The sequence below is a fragment of the Aquarana catesbeiana genome, unplaced genomic scaffold, assembly GCF_042186555.1.
Source record: "Aquarana catesbeiana isolate 2022-GZ unplaced genomic scaffold, ASM4218655v1 unanchor77, whole genome shotgun sequence".
In the NCBI taxonomy this organism is placed as follows: domain Eukaryota; kingdom Metazoa; phylum Chordata; class Amphibia; order Anura; family Ranidae; genus Aquarana; species Aquarana catesbeiana.
In genome coordinates this window covers 19,202-39,672 of record NW_027362736.1, presented here as the reverse complement: position 1 = coordinate 39,672, position 20,471 = coordinate 19,202, and the positions used below count along the sequence as shown (strand labels likewise).

At 49.0% G+C, this 20,471-nt stretch overlaps 1 protein-coding gene across 2 annotated transcripts in view; it reads right to left on the bottom strand.

The window, feature by feature from the left end:
- Window positions 1-2,079: 2,079 nt before the first annotated feature.
- LOC141122741 (vitamin D3 hydroxylase-associated protein-like) overlaps window positions 2,080-20,471 on the bottom strand; it is a 37,066-nt gene continuing 18,674 nt past the window's right edge. For both annotated transcript variants that reach the window (XM_073612001.1, XM_073612000.1), the window contains exons 5-11: window positions 19,645-19,851; window positions 16,790-16,830; window positions 16,459-16,583; window positions 14,406-14,531; window positions 6,595-6,692; window positions 4,036-4,135; window positions 2,080-2,142 (exon numbers count right to left, since the gene is read on the bottom strand). In XM_073612001.1, the coding sequence (XP_073468102.1) occupies window positions 2,095-2,142; window positions 4,036-4,135; window positions 6,595-6,692; window positions 14,406-14,531; window positions 16,459-16,583; window positions 16,790-16,830; window positions 19,645-19,851 (745 nt within the window). In that variant the 3' untranslated portion in view covers window positions 2,080-2,094. The remainder of the gene's footprint in view (window positions 2,143-4,035; window positions 4,136-6,594; window positions 6,693-14,405; window positions 14,532-16,458; window positions 16,584-16,789; window positions 16,831-19,644; window positions 19,852-20,471) is intronic.

The window sequence follows — 20,471 nt, the reverse complement described above, 5'->3', positions numbered from 1 at the left end:
AATCTCTGTATTTATGGACGATACTAAGCTAAGCAGGGCAATAACTTCTCCGCAGGATGTGGAAACCTTGCAAGAAGATTAATGGGGTGGGCAACTACATGGCAAATGAGGTTTAATGTAGAAAAATGTAAAATAATGCATTTGGGTGGCAAAAATATGAATGCAATCTATAAACTGGGGGGGAGAACCTCTGGGGGGATCTAGGATGGAAAAGGACCTGGGGGTCCTAGTAGATGATAGGCTCAGCAATGGCAGGCAATGCCAACAAAACAAACAGAATATTGGCATTAAAAAGGGGATCAACTCCAGAGATAAAACGATAATTCTCCCGCTCTACAAGACTCTGGTCCGGCCGCACCTGGAGTATGCTGTCCAGTTCTGGGCACCAGTCCTCAGGAAGGATGTACTGGAAATGGAGCGAGTACAAAGAAGGACAACAAAGCTAATAAAGGGTCTGGAGGATCTTAGTTATGAGGAAAGGTTGCGAGCGTTGAACTTATTCTCTCTGGAGAAGAGACGCTTGAGAGGGGATATGATTTCAATATACAAATACCGTACTGGTGACCCCACAATAGGGATAAAACGTTTTCACGGAAGGGAGTTTAACAAGACTCGTGGCCATTTATTAAAATAAGAAGAAAAGAGGTTTAACCTTAAACTACGTAGAGGGTTCTTTACTGTAAGAGCGGCAAGGATGTGGAATTCCCTTCCACAGGCGGTGGTCTCAAACTATTAGATAAGCACCTGAATGACCGCAACATACAGGGATATGTAATGTAAAACTGACACATAATCACACACAGAGGTTGGACTTGATGGACTTGTGTCTTTTTTCAAACTCACCTACTATGTAACTATGTAACATTGGAGGAGTCTGTGATACTTATGTAAATGGAATTTTTTCATTTTTTATTTTTAATAAATTCCCAAAGATTTCACACAAACTTCTTTCACGTTGTCATTATGGGGGATTGTTTGTAGAATTTTGAGGATAAGGCTGTAGCATAACAACATGGGGAAAAAGGCGAAGCGCTGTGAATATTTTCCGGATGCACTGTATCCATACACTGGGCACAGACTGGTATATAAATACATTGGGCACAGACTGGCATAAACTGGGCACAGACTGGTATAACCATACATATTCCACAGGCTGCAATAGCCATACACTGGGCACAGACTGGCATACACTGGGCACAGACTGGTATATCCATACACTGCATACAGACTGATATACACTGGGCACAGACTGATATATCTATATACTGGCACAGACTGGTATACACTGGGCACAGACTGGTACATCCATACACTGGGCACAGACTGGTATATGCATACACTAGGCACAGACTGGCATACACTGGGCACAGACTGGTATATCCATACACTGCATACAGACTGATATACACTGGGCACAGACTGATATATCTATATACTGGGCACAGACTGGTATGCACTGGGTACAGACTGGTACATCCATACACTGGGTACAGACTGGTACATCCATACACTGGGCACAGACTGGTACATCCATACACTGGGCACAGACTGGTACATCCATACACTGGGCACAGACTGGTAAATCCATACACTGGGCACAGACTGGTATATCCATACATTGGGCACAGACTGGTAAATCCATACACTGGGCACAGACTGGTACATCCATACACTGGGCACAGACTGGTATATCCATACATTGGGCACAGACTGGTAAATCCATACACTGGGCACAGACTGGTACATCCATACACTGGGCACAGACTGGCATACAATAGACACAGACTGGTATACAATGGACGCAGACTGATATATCCATACACTGGGCACAGACTGGTATATCCATACACTGGGCACAGACTGGTACATCCATACACTGGGCACAGACTGGTACATCCATTTACTGGGCACAGACTGGCATACAATAGACACAGACTGGTATACAATGGACACAGACTGATATATCCATACACTCTTGCTGGCGGTGTGTGGAAATGATTTATAGCAGTTAATGGAAAACAAGTCAGCTGGTGGTCAGTAGATTGGCGGTTAGAAAAGCTTGCTTAGCATTATGGGTAAGAAGTCACACCTCACCTACCCCACTCCGCTGTGCGCCTCCAGGTGGTTGGCAATTCGCGGGTACTATGAGGAGATATTGATGATGAGGAGTCTGTAGGTGGCGCTATAATGACCTCTCCTATCCCTCATCTGTAACACCACTGCCATTCCACCCCCCCCCCCATCTGTGACAACGCTGCCATTCCATCCCCCCTCCCATCTGTGACACCACTGCCAATCCATCCCCCTCCCATCTGTGACAACGCAGCCATTCCACCCCCCCCCCCCATCTGTGACACCGCAGCCATTCCATTCCCCCCCATCTGTGACACCGCAGCCATTCCACCCCTCTCCCATCTGTGACAACGCAGCCATTCTATCCCCCCCCATCTGTGACAACGCTGCCATTCCATCCCGCCTCCCATCTGTAACACCGCTGCCATTCCATCCCCCCTCCCATCTGTGACAACGCTGCCATTCCACCCCCCCCCATCTGTGACACCGCAGCCATTCCATTCCCCCCCATCTGTGACACCGCAGCCATTCCACCCCTCTCCCATCTGTGACAACGCAGCCATTCTATCCCCCCCCATCTGTGACAACGCTGCCATTCCATCCCGCCTCCCATCTGTAACACCGCTGCCATTCCATCCCCCCTCCCATCTGTGACAACGCTGCCATTCCACCCCCCCCCCATCTGTGACACCGCAGCCATTCCATTACCCCCCCATCTGTGACAACACTGCCATTCCATCCCCCCTCCCATCTGTGACACCGCAGCCATTCCATCCCCCCTCCCGTCTGTGACACCGCAGCCATTCCATCCCCTCTCCCGTCTGTGACACCACTGCCATTCCATCCCCCCTCCCATCTGTGACACCACAGCCATTCCATCCCCCCTCCCATCTGTGACACCGCAGCCATTCCATCCCCTCTCCCGTCTGTGACACCGCAGCCATTCCATTCCCCCTCCCGTCTGTGACACCGCAGCCATTCCATCCCCCCTCCCGTCTGTGACACTGCAGCCATTCCATCCCCCCTCCCGTCTGTGACACCGCAGCCATTCCATCCCCCCTCCCGTCTGTGACACCGCAGCCATTCCATCCCCCCTCCCGTCTGTGACACCGCAGCCATTCCATCCCCCCTCCCGTCTGTGACACTGCAGCCATTCCATCCCCCCTCTCGTCTGTGACACCGCAGCCATTCCATCCCCCCTCCCGTCTGTGACAACGCTGCCATTCCATCCCCCCTTCCGTCTGTGACACCGCAGCCATTCCATCCCCCCTCCCGTCTGTGACACTGCAGCCATTCCATCCCCTCTCCCGTCTGTGACACCGCAGCCATTCCATCCCCCCTCCCGTCTGTGACACCGCAGCCATTCCATCCCCCCTCCCGTCTGTGACAACGCTGCCATTTCATCCCCCCTTCCGTCTGTGACACCGCAGCCATTCCATCCCCCCTCCCGTCTGTGACACCGCAGCCATTCCATCCCCCCTCCCGTCTGTGACACCGCAGCCATTCCATCCCCCCTTCCATCTGTGACACCGCAGCCATTCCATCCCCCCTCCTATCTGTGACAGCGCTGCCATTCCATCCCCCCTTCTATCTGTGACAACGCTACCATTCAATCCCCCCTCCCGTCTGTGACAGCGCTGCCATTCCATCCCCCCTCCCATCCGCCCATCTGGGACACCACTATCATTCCATCCCCCCTCTCATCTGTAACACTACTGCCATTTCACCCCCCCCGCCCCATCTGTGACAATGCTTCCACTCCATCCCCCTTCCCGTCTGTGACATTGTTGCTGTTCCATCCCCCCTCCCATTTAGGACATTCCATACAAACTTTGGTGCAAGGAATCCAAGATGGTGGCATTCGCAGCATCCTAACAGTCCTTTTCAGAGTCCCAGGAGGAGAAGATTTGAGCCGTACAATATCATCATCAGCTCAGCCTTCATGATGTGAGATCTACTTACCATGGGCCTCATGAAGAACGCTCCGATCTTCTTCAGGATGGCCGGAATTCTCCAGAGGAGGAGCTGCTGCTTCAGGTGTGGATCCACCACGTCCGGCTTACTGCGCGGGAGAGACACAATCTATACACCACTGGATATACATGGAGGACCCTTACACTGTATATACATGGAGAACCCATACATTGTATATACATGGACACCCCATACACTGTATATACACGGAGAACCCATACATTGTATATAGATAGACACCCCATACAATGTATATACATGGAGAACCCATACATTGTATATACAGGGAGAACCCCATACAATGTATATACATGGAGAACCCATACATTGTATATACATAGACACCCCATACAATGTATATACATTGAGAACCTATACATTGTATATACATAGACACCCCATACAATGTATATACATTGAGAACCCATACATTGTATATACATAGACACCCCATACAATGTATATACATGGAGAACCCATACATTGTATATACATAGACACCCCATACAATGTATATACATGGAGAACCCATACATTGTATATACATGGAGAACCCATACATTGTATATACATGGAGAAACCATAAATTGTATATACATGGAGAACCCATACATTGTATATACATGGAGAAACCATAAATTGTATATACATGGAGAACCCATACATTGTATATACATAGACACCCCATACAATGTATATACATGGAGAACCCATACATTGTATATACATTGAGAACCCATACATTGTATATACAGGGAGAACCCCATACAATGTATATACATGGAGAACCCATACATTGTATATACATAGACACCCCATACATTGTATATACAGGGAGAACCCCATACAATGTATATACATGGAGAACCCATACATTGTATATACATAGACACCCCATACAATGTATATACATGGAGAACCCATACATTGTATATACATAGACACCCCATAAAATGTGTATACATGGAGAACCCATACATTGTATATACACTAACACCCCATACAATGTATATACATGGAGAACCCATACATTGTATACGGACACCCCCTGCATTGTATATACATGGAGAACCCATACATTGTATACGGACACCCCCTGCATTGTATATACATAGACACCCCATACACTGTATATACATAGACATCCCATACACTGTATATACATAGACACCCCATACACTGTATACAGACACCCCGTGCATTGTATATACATGGAGAACCCATATACTGTATACAGACACCCCCTGTATTGTATATACATAGACACCCTATACACTGTATACTGATACCCCCTGCATTGTATATATATGGAGAACCCATACACTGTATACAGACACCCCATACACTGTATATACATGAAGAACCCATACATTGGAAACGGACACCCCCTGCATTGTATATACAGGGAGAACCCATACACTGTATATACATGGAGAACCCATACACTGTATACGGACGCCCCCTGCATTGTATATACATTGATATTACATCACACTGTGAACCTTGTTGGGGATGTAGCAACACTGTCACCATAAGGCATGTTGTCATGCTTTCACCTACCCTGTAAGGAATCCCTCTCCCATTTTGTCACTCAGGACCTCCAATTTTCTATATATACAGTTGTGCTCATAAGTTTACATACCCTGGCAGAATTTATGATTTCTTGGCCATCTTTCAGAGAATATGAATGATAACACAAAAACTTTTCTTTCACTCATGGTTAGTGTTTGGCTGAAGCCATTTATTACCAATCAACTGTGTTTACATCATATTGGCAACATAAACTACCCAAATGACCCTGATCAAAAGTTTACATACCCCAGTTCTTAATACCGTGTATTGTCCCCTTTAACATCAATGACAGCTTGAAGTCATGCAATGTGCACCCCCCGCCGCCTCCTTCAGGTGTACCCTCACCTTAAGGGCTTTTTAAAAAAGCCTGTGATAAATAATAATATCAGCTTGGGAAGATCCTCTTAGGCTTTTTTTAAAAAGCCCTTAAGGTGAGGTTACACCTGGTGGGGGGTGCACATCGCATGAAGATATCACCATCACGGTTTATGTTTGGACTGTTGAAATATTAAGGATTCTTGTGCAATACACGGAGCACGTGCACTTTCCCTATATATATTTTTGGACATTGCATGAAGATATTACCAACATGTTCTATGTTTATGTTTTTATAATGGACTTTCCATATTATTGAGGATTTGTGTGGATCACGCGGAGCACGTGCACTTTAATTATATTTTATGTTTGATTTTTTTCACATTATAGGATATATGCATTTAGTTATTAGTTTAATATTTATCTAATTTATATTATTTTTCTTTCATCTATTTTTAGCGCCGCACATTTGGTATATCAGTTTGTATTGTCACATTTGGGAAGTGTGGGTAGTGTTGGCAGCTGTTTATTTTTAGCTTTATTATTTATTTATTTTATTTTCATTTCTAGTTTATTTTCTTTTTTTTTCTTTTTATGTTACCACACACGTTATTATGACCATCCAGACTCAGCGATCTGACTGCTCCGCCATCAACTCACAATTTCTCTACCAGAGTCTTCCCTCCGTCAGCGAAGAATCCGCGGATGCAGAGCTCGTTGAGGGCGTATTCAATTCTAGGGGGAGTAAATGGAACCAGCTGGGGAGAAAAACAATATCATATCCAATCCGTTATAATGTATAGAACACACAATGAGATACAATGTATAGAACACAGAATGAGATACAATGTATAGAACACACAATGGGATACAACGAATAGAACACACAATGGGATACAATGTATAGAACACACAATGGGATACAACGAATAGAACACACAATGGGATACAATGTATAGAACACACAACGAGATACAATGTATAGAACACACAATGAGATACAACGAATAGAACACACAATGGGATACAATGTATAGAACACACAATGAGATACAACAAATAGAACACACAATGGGATACAATGTATAGAACACACAACGAGATACAATGTATAGAACACACAACGAGATACAATGTATAGAACACACAATGAGATACAATGTATAGAACACACAACGAGATACAATGTATAGAACACACAATGAGATACAATGTATAGAACACACAATGAGATACAATGTATAGAACACACAACGAGATACAATGTATAGAACACACAATGAGATACAATGTATAGAACACACAATGAGATACAACGAATAGAACACACAATGAAATACAATGTATAGAACACACAATGAGATACAATGTATAGAACACACAATGCCAGGCTGTGTGTTTACAAACAGAATGAAGCACATTCTGTTTGTAAACACACAGCCTGGCATTGTGTGTCTCCCCCCCCCCCCCAGGAATGTCATTTAACCCCTTTATGATGAAGCTTAAAAAAAACCCTTAACACTCAAACCCAATTTTGAAACTTTGACATGTTCTCGAATGAATGTTTGATGAAGCAATTCGATAAGATGTTAAAGGGGGTGACGGGTTCTGTACCCCTCTACATGGCAGTAGCCGGGGAGACTCTGATGGGGAATGTGGAGACGGGAATCACTTTATACGGGATCTTTATTCTTTCATTGATAGAAGAGATCACTGGGATTATTTCATTTCAATTAAAAATATTTCATTAACATGTAATTATTCCTACTCCCCAGGGCCGGATTAACATAGGGGCTGGTGGAGCTGCAGCTCCAGGCCCCTCCCTCAATATAGGCCCATGCCAGTGGCTTATCAATATCTGTGTGCCTGAAGGAAGAGGAGCCAAGTGTCAGTGCAGCCGAGTCCTGTCTCTGTCGATGCCTGACTCCTGTCAGGATCTGTTCCACTCACACAGATCCTCCTCAGTGCCTGGGAGCTGTCTGGGGGAGGGGCGCTGATGTTCTAACCAGCAGGAGCCCGGGAGGAAGGAAATCTTACATGCTGTTGTTGAGATAAGGTTAGTACATTTGTTAGGGAGGGGTTTTATTGTGCTAGGGGAAAGACTGCTGCTTCCCCCCCATGTAATGTGCTGTGCCCACCATGTCATGTCATGTGCATTTCAGTGCCCCCCATGTAATGTGCTGTGCCCACCATGTCATGTCATGTGCATTGCAGTGCCCCCATGTAATGTGCTGTGCCCACCATGTCATGTCATGTGCATTGCAGTGCCCCCATGTAATGTGCTGTGCCCACCATGTCATGTGCATTGCAGTGCCCCCCATGTAATGTGCTGTTCCCACCATGTCATGTGCATTGCAGTGCCCCCATGTAATGTGCTGTGCCCACTATGTCATGTGCATTGCAGTGCCCCTCATGTAATGTGCTGTGCCCACCATGTCATGTCATGTGCATTGCAGTGCCCCCATGTAATGTGCTGTGCCCACCATGTCATGTCATGTGCATTGCAGTGCCCCCCATGTAATGTGCTGTGCCCACCATGTCATGTCATGTGCATTGCAGTGCCCCCATGTAATGTGCTGTGCCCACCATGTCATGTGCATTGCAGTGCCCCCCATGTAATGTGCTGTTCCCACCATGTCATGTGCATTGCAGTGCCCCCATGTAATGTGCTGTGCCCACTATGTCATGTGCATTGCAGTGCCCCTCATGTAATGTGCTGTGCCCACCATGTCATGTCATGTGCATTGCAGTGCCCCCATGTAATGTGCTGTGCCCACCATGTCATGTCATGTGCATTGCAGTGCCCCCCATGTAATGTGCTGTGCCCACCATGTCATGTGCATTGCAGTGCCCCCATGTAATGTGCGGTGCCCACCATGTCATGTCATGTGCATTGCAGTGCCCCCATGTAATGTGCTGTACCCACTGTCATGTGCATTGCAGTGCCCCCATGTAATGTGCTGTGCCCACCATGTCATGTCATGTGCATTGCAGTGCCCCCCATGTAATGTGCTGTGCCCACCATGTCATGTGCATTGCAGTGCCCCCATGTAATGTGCGGTGCCCACCATGTCATGTCATGTGCATTGCAGTGCCCCCATGTAATGTGCTGTGCCCACTGTCATGTGCATTGCAGTGCCCCCATGTAATGTGCTGTGCCCACCATGTCATGTCATGTGCATTGCAGTGCCCCCCATGTAATGTGCTGTGCCCACCATGTCATGTGCATTGCAGTGCCCCCCATGTAATGTACTGTGCCCACTATGTCATGTCATGTGCATTGCAGTGGCCCCATGTAATGTGCTGTGCACACTATGTCATGTGCTGTGCTTTGCAGTGCCCCCCCCATGTAATGTGCTGTGCCAACTATGTCATGTGCTGTGCGTTGCAGTGCCTCCCATGTAATGTGCTGTGCCAACTATGTCATGTGCATTGCAGTGCCCCCATGTAATGTGCTGTGCCAACTATGTCATGTCATGTGCATTGCAGTGCCCCCATGTAATGTGCTGTACCCACTGTCATGTGCATTGCAGTGCCCCCATGTAATGTGCTGTGCCCACCATGTCATGTCATGTGCATTGCAGTGCCCCCCATGTTATGTGCGGTGCCCACCATGTCATGTCATGTGCATTGCAGTGCCCCCATGTAATGTGCTGTACCCACTGTCATGTGCATTGCAGTGCCCCCATGTAATGTGCTGTGCCCACCATGTCATGTCATGTGCATTGCAGTGCCCCCCATGTAATGTGCTGTGCCCACCATGTCATGTGCATTGCAGTGCCCCCATGTAATGTGCGGTGCCCACCATGTCATGTCATGTGCATTGCAGTGCCCCCATGTAATGTGCTGTGCCCACTGTCATGTGCATTGCAGTGCCCCCATGTAATGTGCTGTGCCCACCATGTCATGTCATGTGCATTGCAGTGCCCCCCATGTAATGTGCTGTGCCCACCATGTCATGTGCATTGCAGTGCCCCCCATGTAATGTGCTGTGCCCACCATGTCATGTGCTTTGCAGTGCCCCCCCCATGTAATGTACTGTGCCCACTATGTCATGTCATGTGCATTGCAGTGGCCCCATGTAATGTGCTGTGCACACTATGTCATGTGCTGTGCTTTGCAGTGCCCCCCCCATGTAATGTGCTGTGCCAACTATGTCATGTGCTGTGTGTTGCAGTGCCTCCCATGTAATGTGCTGTGCCAACTATGTCATGTGCATTGCAGTGCCCCCATGTAATGTGCTGTGCCAACTATGTCATGTCATGTGCATTGCAGTGCCCCCATGTATTGTGCTGTTCCCACCATGTCATGTCATGTGCATTGCAGTGCCCCCATGTAATGTGCTGTGCCCACTATGTCATGTCATGTGCATTGCAGTGCCCCCCATGTAATGTGCTGTGCCCACCATGTCATGTGCATTGCAGTGCCCCCATGTAATGTGCTGTTCCCACCATGTCATGTCATGTGCATTGCAGTGCCCCCATGTAATGTGCTGTGCCCACTATGTCATGTCATGTGCATTGCAGTGCCCCCCATGTAATGTGCTGTGCCCACCATGTCATGTGCATTGCAGTGCCCCCATGTAATGTGCTGTGCCCACTGTCATGTGTATTGCAGTGCCCCCATGTAATGTGCTGTGCCCACCATGTCATGTCATGTGCATTGCAGTGCCCCCCATGTAATGTGCTGAGCCCACCATGTCATGTCATGCCATGTGCATTGCAGTGCCCCCCATGTATGTGCTGTGCCTGTGCCCACCATGTCATGTGCATTACAGTGCCCCCCATGTAATGTGCTGTGCCCACTATGTCATGTGCTGTGCATTGCAGTGCCCCCATGTAATGTGCTGTGCCCACTATGTCATGTGCTGTGCATTGCAGTGCCCCCCTTGTAATGTGCTGTGCCAACTATGTCATGTGCTGTGCATTGCAGTGCCCCCCATGTAATGTGCTGTGCCCAGTATGTAATTTGCTGTGCATTGCAGTGCTCACTATGTAATGTGCAGTGCCCACCATGTCATGTGCTGTACATTGCAGTGCCCACCATGTAATGTGCTGTGCCATGCAGTGATCCCACCAAGTAATGTACAGTGCCCACCATGTAATGTGATGTGCCATGCAGTGCCCACCATGTCATGTGTAGTTCCCACCATGTCATGTGCTGTGCCCACCCTGCCGTGTGTTGTGCCCACTGTGCAATGTGCTGGGCTGTTCAGCAGTGCCCACCATGTCATGTGCAGTTCCTAACATGTAATGTGCAGTTGCATTGCCCACCATGAAATGTGCTGTGCCATGCAGTGCCCACCATGTAATGCGCTCTACCCACCATGTAATGTGCTGTGCCATGCAGTGCCAACCGTGTCATGTGCAGTGCCCACCATGTAAATTACTGTGCAGTGCCCAACCTGTCGTGCTGTGTTGTGCCCACCATGTCATATGCTGCGCCATGCAGTGCTTACCATGTAATGTGCTGTACCCAGCATGTAAGGTGCTGTACATTGTCCACCATGGCATGTGCCGTGCAGTACCCACAATGGAATGCACTATGCAGGGCTCACCATGTCATGTGCGGTGTACACCAATTAATGTGCTGTGCTGTGTCATGCAGTGCCCACCATATCATGTGGTGTCATGCAGTGCCCACCTTGCCATGTGCTGTGCAGTGCCCACCATGCCATGTGCAGTACCCACCATATAATATGCTGTGCCCACCATATAATGTGCTGTGCAGTGCCCACTTGTAATGTGCAGTGCCCACCATGTAATGTGCTCAGCTATGCCCGCCATGTCATGTGCTGTGCCCACCATATAAGGTCCTGTGCCCACCGTGTGCATGTGCTGTGTCCACCATGCAATGTGCTGTGTTGTGCAGTACCAACCATGTCATGTGCTGTGCCCACCATATAATGTACTGTGCCTACCTTTTAATGTGCTGTATTGGGCAGTGCCAACAGTGTAATGTGCTGTGCCCGCCATGTAATGTGCTTCGCCCACCATTAAATGTGCTGTATCCATGTATCCACCATGTAATGTGTAGTGCCAACCATGTAATGTACTGTGCTATCCCCCCCCCGTGTAATGTACTATGCTGTGCCCCCCAGAGACTCACCCCCTCACTCTCACCCCCCCCCCTCTCCCTCTTTCACCCCCCTCTCTCTCCATCCCCTCTCCTTCACCCTGTTCTCTCTCTCACCCCCTTCATCCCCCATTCTCTCTCTCTTGCCCCCTTCAACCCCCTCTTTCCTACCACCCTCTCTCTCTTTCACCCTCTCTCTATTCCCCTTTTTCTCACCCCCTTTCTCTCATCCCCATCTCTCTCATTCAATGCCTTTCTCTCTCTTTCCCCCTCCCTCTCATCCCCTCTCTTTCAGCCCCCTATCTCGCTATCACCCCCCCCCCCCCCCTCTCTCTCTCTACCACTCTCTCACACCCCTCTCTCTCTTTAATTTAATTCAACAAAAAATTGTTTGCGTTTTCATTTTATTTATTTTCATAAAAAGGCCCACCAAAATCCTTAGCACCAGGCCCATGTTGCTCTTAATCTGGCCCTGCTACTCCCGCACCTCTCACCCCTCCCGCACCTCTCCCCACTCACACCTCTCCTCTCCTGTACATCTCACCCCTCCCACATCTCTCACCCCTCCCGCACCTCTCACCCCTTCCGCACCTCTCACCCCTCCCGCACCTCTCCCCACTCACACCTCTCCTCTCCTGTACATCTCTCCCTTCCCACACCTCTCCCCTCCCACACCTCACCTCTCCTGTACATCTCACCCCTCCCACACCTCTCACCCCTCCCAGACCTCTCCTGCACCTCTCACTCCTCCCACACCTCTCCCCTCCCACACCTCTCCCCACTCACACCTCACCTCTCCTGTACATCTCACCCCTTCCACACCTCTCCCCTCCCACACCTCACCTCTCCTGTACATCTCACCCCTTCCACACCTCTCCCCTCCCACACCTCCCACACCTCTCACCCCTCCCACACCTCTCCTCACTCACACCTCACATTTTTTGTACCTGTCACCTCTCCCACACCTCTCACACCTCACCTCTCCTGTACATCTCACCCCTTCCACACCTCCCCCCTCCCGCACCTCTCCTCTCCTGTACATTTTACCCCCCCCACACCTCTCCCCTCCCACACCTCTCACCCCTCCCGCACCTCTCCCCACTCACACCTCACCTCTCTTGTACATCTCACCCCTTCCACACCTCTCCCCTCCCACACCTCACCTCTCCTGTACATCTCACCCCTTTCACACCTCTCCTCTCCTGTACATATCACCCCCCCCGCACCTCTCACCCCTCCCGCACCTCTCACCCCTCCCGCACCTCTCCCCACTCACACCTCACCTCTCATGTACATATCACCCCTCCTGCACCTCTCACCCCTCCTGCACCTCACCTCTCCTGTACATCTCACCCCTTCCACACCTCTCCCCTCCCACACCTCACCTCTCCTGTACATCTCACCCCTTCCACACCTCTCCCCTCCCACACCTCACCTCTCCTGTACATCTCACCCCTTTCACACCTCTCCTCTCCTGTACATATCACCCCCCCCGCACCTCTCACCCCTCCCGCCTCACCTCTCATGTACATATCACCCCCCCGCACCTCTCACCCCTCCCGCACCTCTCACCCCTCCCGCACCTCTCACCCCTCCTGCACCTCTCACCCCTCCTGCACCTCACCTCTCCTGTACATCTCACCCCTTCCACACCTCTCCCCTCCCACACCTCACCTCTCCTGTACATCTCACCCCTTTCACACCTCTCCTCTCCTGTACATATCACCCCCCCGCACCTCTCACCCCTCCCGCACCTCTCCCCACTCACACCTCTCACCCCTCCCGCACCTCTCACCCTTCCTCTCCTGTACATCTCACCCCTCCCACACCTCTCCCCACTCACACCTCACCTCTCATGTACATCTCACCCCCCCACACCTCTCACCCCTCCCGCACCTCTCACCCCTCCTGCACCTCTCCCCACTCACACCTCACCTCTCCTGTACATCTCACCCCTTCTGCACCTCTCACCCCTCCCACACCTCTCCTCTCCCACACCTATCCCCGCTCACACCTCACCTCTCATGTACATTTCACCCCTTCCACACCTCTCCCCTCCCGCACCTCTCCCCACTCACACCTCACCTCTCCTGTACATCTCACCCCTTCCACACCTCTCCCCTCCCACACCTCACCTCTCCTGTACATCTCACCCCTCCCACACCTCACCTCTCCTGTACATCTCACCCCTTCCACACCTCTCACCCCTCCCGCACCTCACCTCTCCTGTAATCCTCCCCCCTCTTACCCCTCATGTTATGTCTGTATTATTTTGGATATCATATGTTCTAACATCTCCAGCATGGGAAAGCCTCCACCTTCTTTTGCTTAGTTTTCTGCTTTAAATAAAATCAGAGTGAGGGATAAAACTTGTAGGAGACGTTATGGGGACGCACCTTGTGTCCAGCCTCCTCCAGGAGGGTTTTCGTTTCCTGGATTGCTCGCCTGGCGCTCGGATGGGGGAGGAAATATCCATCGGTGTCATAGAATCCAATGGTCAGACGCTTTGTGGATTTATAGATCTGTAAGAAGAAAACTGCATCATGAAAATGATAAATACCAAACAAACGTTCCAGAAACATCTCTATCATTTCTTACTGACTCTGAGAGGTGACACAAGAGAGGAGATATTGTCCCTGGATGGGACCAAAATACCCACAACATGGTGGGAAAGTATAGGGAGATATTATACCTGCTTCAAAGAACAAGGGAAGGGCCGATCAGAGGAGACACAGAGATGAGAGGGGCCTCAAAGGAGGCATATCAGAGATCAGAGATGAGAAGGGCCTCAAAGGAGGCATATCAGAGATCAGATATGAGAGGGGCCTCAGAGGAGACATATCAGAGATCAGATATGAGAGGGGCCTCAGAGGAGACATATCAGAGATCAGAGATGAGAGGGGCCTCAGAGGAGACATATCAGAGATCAGAGATGAGAGGGGCCTCAGAGGAGACATATCAGGGGGTGAGGGGCCTCAGAGGAGACATATCAGGGGGTGAGGGGCCTCAGAGGAGACATATCAGGGGGTGAGGGGCCTCAGAGGAGACATATCAGGGGGTGAGGGGCCTCAGAGGAGACATATCAGGGGGTGAGGGGCCTCAGAGGAGACACATCAGAGATGAGAGGAGCCTCAAAGGAGACATATCAGGGGGAGAGGGCCTCAGAGGAGACATATCAGAGATGAGAGGGGCCTCAGAGGAGACATATCAGAGATGAGAGGGGCCTCAGAGGAGACATATCAGAGGGGAGAGGGCCCCAGAGGAAACATATCAGAGATGAGAGGGGCCTCAGAGGAGACATATCAGGGGGAGAGGGGCCTCAGAGGAGACATATCAGAGATGAGAGGGGCCTCAGAGGAGACATATCAGAGGGGAGAGGGCCCCAGAGGAAACATATCAGAGATGAGAGGGGCCTCAGAGGAGACATATCAGGGGGAGAGGGGCCTCAGAGGAGACATATCAGAGATGAGAGGGGCCTCAGAGGAGACATATAAGAGATGAGAGGGGCCTCAGAGGAGACATATAAGAGATGAGAGGGGCCTCAGAGGAGACATATCAGAGGGTAGAGGGGCATCAAAGGAGACATATCCAAGGGTAGAGGGGCCCCAGAGGAGTCACATTAGAGATGAGAGGGGCCTCAGGGGAGACACGTCAGAGATGAGAGGGGCCTCAAAGCAAACATATCAGAGGGGAGGGGGGTCTTAAAGGAAACATATCAGAGGGGAGAGGGGCCTCAGAGGAGACCGATCAGACAGGAGACACATCAGAAGGGGAGGGGCCCTCTAGGAGACTTTTTGGACAGGAGAAACATCAGAGGAGAGATGAGCCCCAGTGGAGACCTTTAAAAGGAGACATATCAGACAGCAGACAAATCAAAAGAGAGAGGGGCCCCAGAGGAGGCATATCACACAGGAGACATATCACACAGGAGACACATCAGAGGGGAGAGGGGCCTCAGAGGAGACACATCAGAAAAGAGAGGGGCCTCAGAGGAGATACTTCAGCGATGAGAGGGGCCTCAGAGGAGACACATCAGAGGGGAGAGGGGTCCCAGAGGAGACGCATCAGAAGGGAGAGGGGTCTCAGAGCAGACCTATCGGACAGGAGACATATCAGAAGGGGGAGGGGCCCTAGGAGGAGACATATCAGACAGCAGAGGGGCCCCAGAGGAGACATATCACACAGGAGACACATCAGAGGGGAGAGGGGCCCCAGAGGAGACATATCAGTGGAGAGAGAGGGCCCCAGAAGAGACATATCAGACAGGAGAGACAACCAAGGAGAGAGGTGCCCTAGAGGAGACATATCAGACAGGAGAGACAACAGTGGAGAGAAGGGCCCCAGAGGAGACATATCAGAGGAGATGGAGCACAGCCTAGCCATCTTGGATCCAGAGAGAACCTGAGACCTCACAGCAAAGGTTCCAGATCAGATGATCACAGTTCGTACCTCGTCTCTGAATGGTAGCGGGGGGATGGTGGAGTCCAGCTGGAAAAATTCATCGCAGAGCACGGCTTTCATAAACAGGGCCAGGCTGTCCACATCTCGTGCCATGGGACCTGGCATATTGACAGCTGGGGACACCAAACATACAATGTGAGATCTTATCAGAGACAACATACAGCTCCATGTACAGAATGTCATGTCTGATCTACATGCTGATGGAGGACAGAGGACAGCACACACAGCAGATGATATCCACAGTACAGTGTAGGATGTTTTAATATCGGTTCAGCAGTTTTATCGAAATGTTCTTGATAAAATTATACAAATGGCTGACCTGATTTCATCCCGCTGACTGGAGACAGCAATCCTTTCTCACTAGAAAACACAGAAATGACATTAGAGGACAAACAGAGACACAAACTGTCCTGTAATGGAAAGTGCCCCATCCATAATACGGGCCCCGAGCATTGTGAGGACCCCTCTACACCATCTAGTAAATTCTCTGATGTCTGGAAAGGTTCTCATGAATGCAGGTCATAGGATATCTAGTAGTAGTTGGTCAAATGGATCCAGGTCATGAGATATCTAGTAGTAGTTGGTCGTATGGATCCAGGTCATGAGATATCTAGTAGTAGTTGGTCGTATGGATCCAGGTCATGAGATATCTAGTAGTAGTTGGTCTCATGGATCCAGGTCATGGTATATCTAGTAGTAGTTGGTCTCATGGATCCAGGTCATGGTATATCTAGTAGCAGTTGGTCGTATGGATCCAGGTCATGAGATATCTAGTAGTAGTTGGTCTCATGGATCCAGGTCATGGTATATCTAGTAGTAGTTGGTCTCATGGATCCAGGTCATGGTATATCTAGTAGTAGTTGGTCTCATGGATCCAGGTCATGGTATATCTAGTAGTAGTTGGTCTCATGGATCCAGGTCATGGTATATCTAGTAGCAGTTGGTCGTATGGATCCAGGTCATGAGATATCTAGTAGTAGTTGGTCTCATGGATCCAGGTCATGGTATATCTAATAGTAGTTGGTGGTATGGATCCAGGTCATGAGATATCTAGTAGTAGTTGGTCATATGGATCCAAGTCATAGGATATCTAGGAGCAGTTGTGGCTGGTGCTCAAAATTTTTGGGGGGCACAAATTTAAAAAGTAAACTGTTAGTAATGCAGGACTGTAAGCCATTTATAAGGTGATTATGTGATTATTACTGCTAGATAAAACTATGCCCATCAATTGCAGCCTCACTGTGCCTATCACAGTAGGCCAATCACATCCACATTTCAAGTAAAATAAAATAAAACCACTTAACATAAGGTGTCCCAATCAGAATCCCCCTTTACAGCAGGTACCTCCCTTTACAACAGGTGTCCCCATCAGCATCCCCTATACATCAGCTGTCACCATCAGAGTCCCCCTATACATCAGATGTCACCATCAGAGTCCCCCTATACATCAGATGTCCCCATCAGAGTCCCCCTTTACATCAGATGTCACCATTAGAATCCTCCTTTACATTAAATGTCCCCATCAGAGTCCCCCTTTACATTAGATGTCCCCATCAGAGTTCCTCTTTACATTAAATGTCCCCATCAGAGTCCTCCTTTACATTAGATGTCCCCATCAGAGTTCCTCTTTACATTAGATGTCCCCATCAGAGTCCTCCTTTACATTAGATGTCCCCATCAGAGTCCTCCTTTACATTAGATGTCCCCATCAGAGTCCCCCTTTACATCAGATGTCACCATCAGAGTCCTTCTTTACATCAGATGTGACCATCAGAGTCCCCCTTTACATCAGATGTCCCCATCAGAGTCCCCCTTTACATTAGATGTCCCCATCAGAGTCACCCTTTACATCAGATGTCCCCATTAGAGTCCTCCTTAACAACCAGATGTCCCCATCAGAGTCCTCCTTTACATTAGATGTCACCATCAGAGTCCCCCTTTACATCAGATGTCCCCATTAGAGTCCCCCTTTATATTAGATGTCCCCATCAGAGTCCTTCTTTACATCAGTTGTCCCCATCAGAGTCCTCCTTTACATTAAATGTCCCCATCAGAGTCCCCCTTTACATTAGATGTCCCCATCAGAGTTCCTCTTTACATTAGATGCACCCATCAGAGTCCCCCTTTACATCAGATGTCACCATCAGAGACCCCCTTTACATTAGATGCCCCCCCCCCCCACCCCCCTTCGGACTGACAGCTCTCACAGCAAGTCGCCTTCCATCCACCTTTGGACCGGCCGGAATGAGTCACGGGACCCGCCAATCACACACCACAGCAGGGAACCATGCTATAGACTTATAGAGGAAGTGTTCAGGGCGCAGAGCTTAGCGCCCCGAGGACTTTCTTAAGGAAGCCAATAGAGCTTCTTGTGTGCAATCACGTGATTGCAAACACGTCATGCTTCCCATAGCAGCTGTGTGTCCGGCACCCTGCACACACTTAAAGGGACACTATTTATTTTTTTATTTTTTCAGTGATTGCAGCACGTCATGCTTCTCATACACCTGTGTGTCCGGCATCCTACACACACTTAAAGGGCCATTATTTTTTTTTAATTATTTTTTTTATTTTTATGATAAGTAGCTTGGGGGGGGGGAGGGGGGCGGTGCCCCAGCGCCCCCAATGGGCAGGCCGCCACTGTCTAGAAGTAGTTGGTCTCATGGATTCAGGTCATGGTATATCTAGTAGAAGTTCGTCTTATGGATCCAGGTCATGGATGATCTAGTAGTAGTTGGTCTCATGGATCTAGGTCATGGTATATCTAGTAGTAGTTGGTCTCATGGATCCAGGTCATGGTATATCTAGTAGTAGTTGGTCTCATGGATCCTGGTCATGGCATATCTAGTAGTAGTTGGTCTCATGGATCCTGGTCATGGTATTTTTAGTAGTATTTGGTCTCATGGATCCTGGTCATGGTATTTTTAGTAGTATTTGGTCTCATGGATCCTGGTCATGGTATTTTTAGTAGTAGTTGGTCTCAGGGATCCAGATCATAGGATATCCAGTATTGCAGTGCAGGTCCCCAGTTCACTACGGTAAGTCCAGGGCATATAAGGTGACAAGAGACCTCCCGAGGTAACACCTTATACTGGACATCTGAGAGCTCTAATTGGCTGAGGTCAGTAAATGATTCCCAGTATTCAGTATTTATAGGGATATAGAAGCACTGACCTCAGCCGGTCTCCAGAGGGTTTGAGGCCACAGATTCCACAGAAACTACAAGGCATTCTGATACTTCCCAAAAGGTCAGTGCCCACTCCGAGGATGGCTCCGCCCCCTGCGATCAGAGCACCTTCACCTCCGCTAGAGCCCCCACATGTCTTCTTGTGATTGTGCGGGTTCAGAGTCTGTCCGTAGATGGAGTTACTGCAATCAAAGCTGAAAGAACAAAAAATAATCACCATTATTTGGGAATGTATTCACTACCAAAAGTTTATATACAGAAATATTCTACAGAAATCCCAGTCCTTGAAGACGAGCTTCAGAAAAAAAAAAAATTATTCAACATTCACCTTCACAGCCACAACTGAATCCCAGCATTCACTACACAGTCAGGACTGAATCCCAACATTCACTACACAGTCAGGACTGAATCCCAGCATTCACTACACTGTCAGGACTGAATCCCAGCATTCACTACACTGTCAGGACTGAATCCTAGCATTCACTACACAGCCAGGACTGAATCCCAGCATTCACTACACAGCCAGGACTGAATCCCAGCATTCACTACACAGTCAGGACTGAATCCCAGCATTCAATACACAGTCAGGACTGAATCCCAGCATTCACTACACAGTCAGGACTGAATCCCAGCATTCACTACACAGTCAGGACTGAATCCCAGCATTCACCACACAGTCAGGACTGAATCCCAGCATTCACTACACTGTCAGGACTGAATCCCAGCATTCAATACACAGTCAGGACTGAATCCCAGCATTCACTACACAGTCAGGACTGAATCCCAGCATTCACTACACAGTCAGGACTAAATC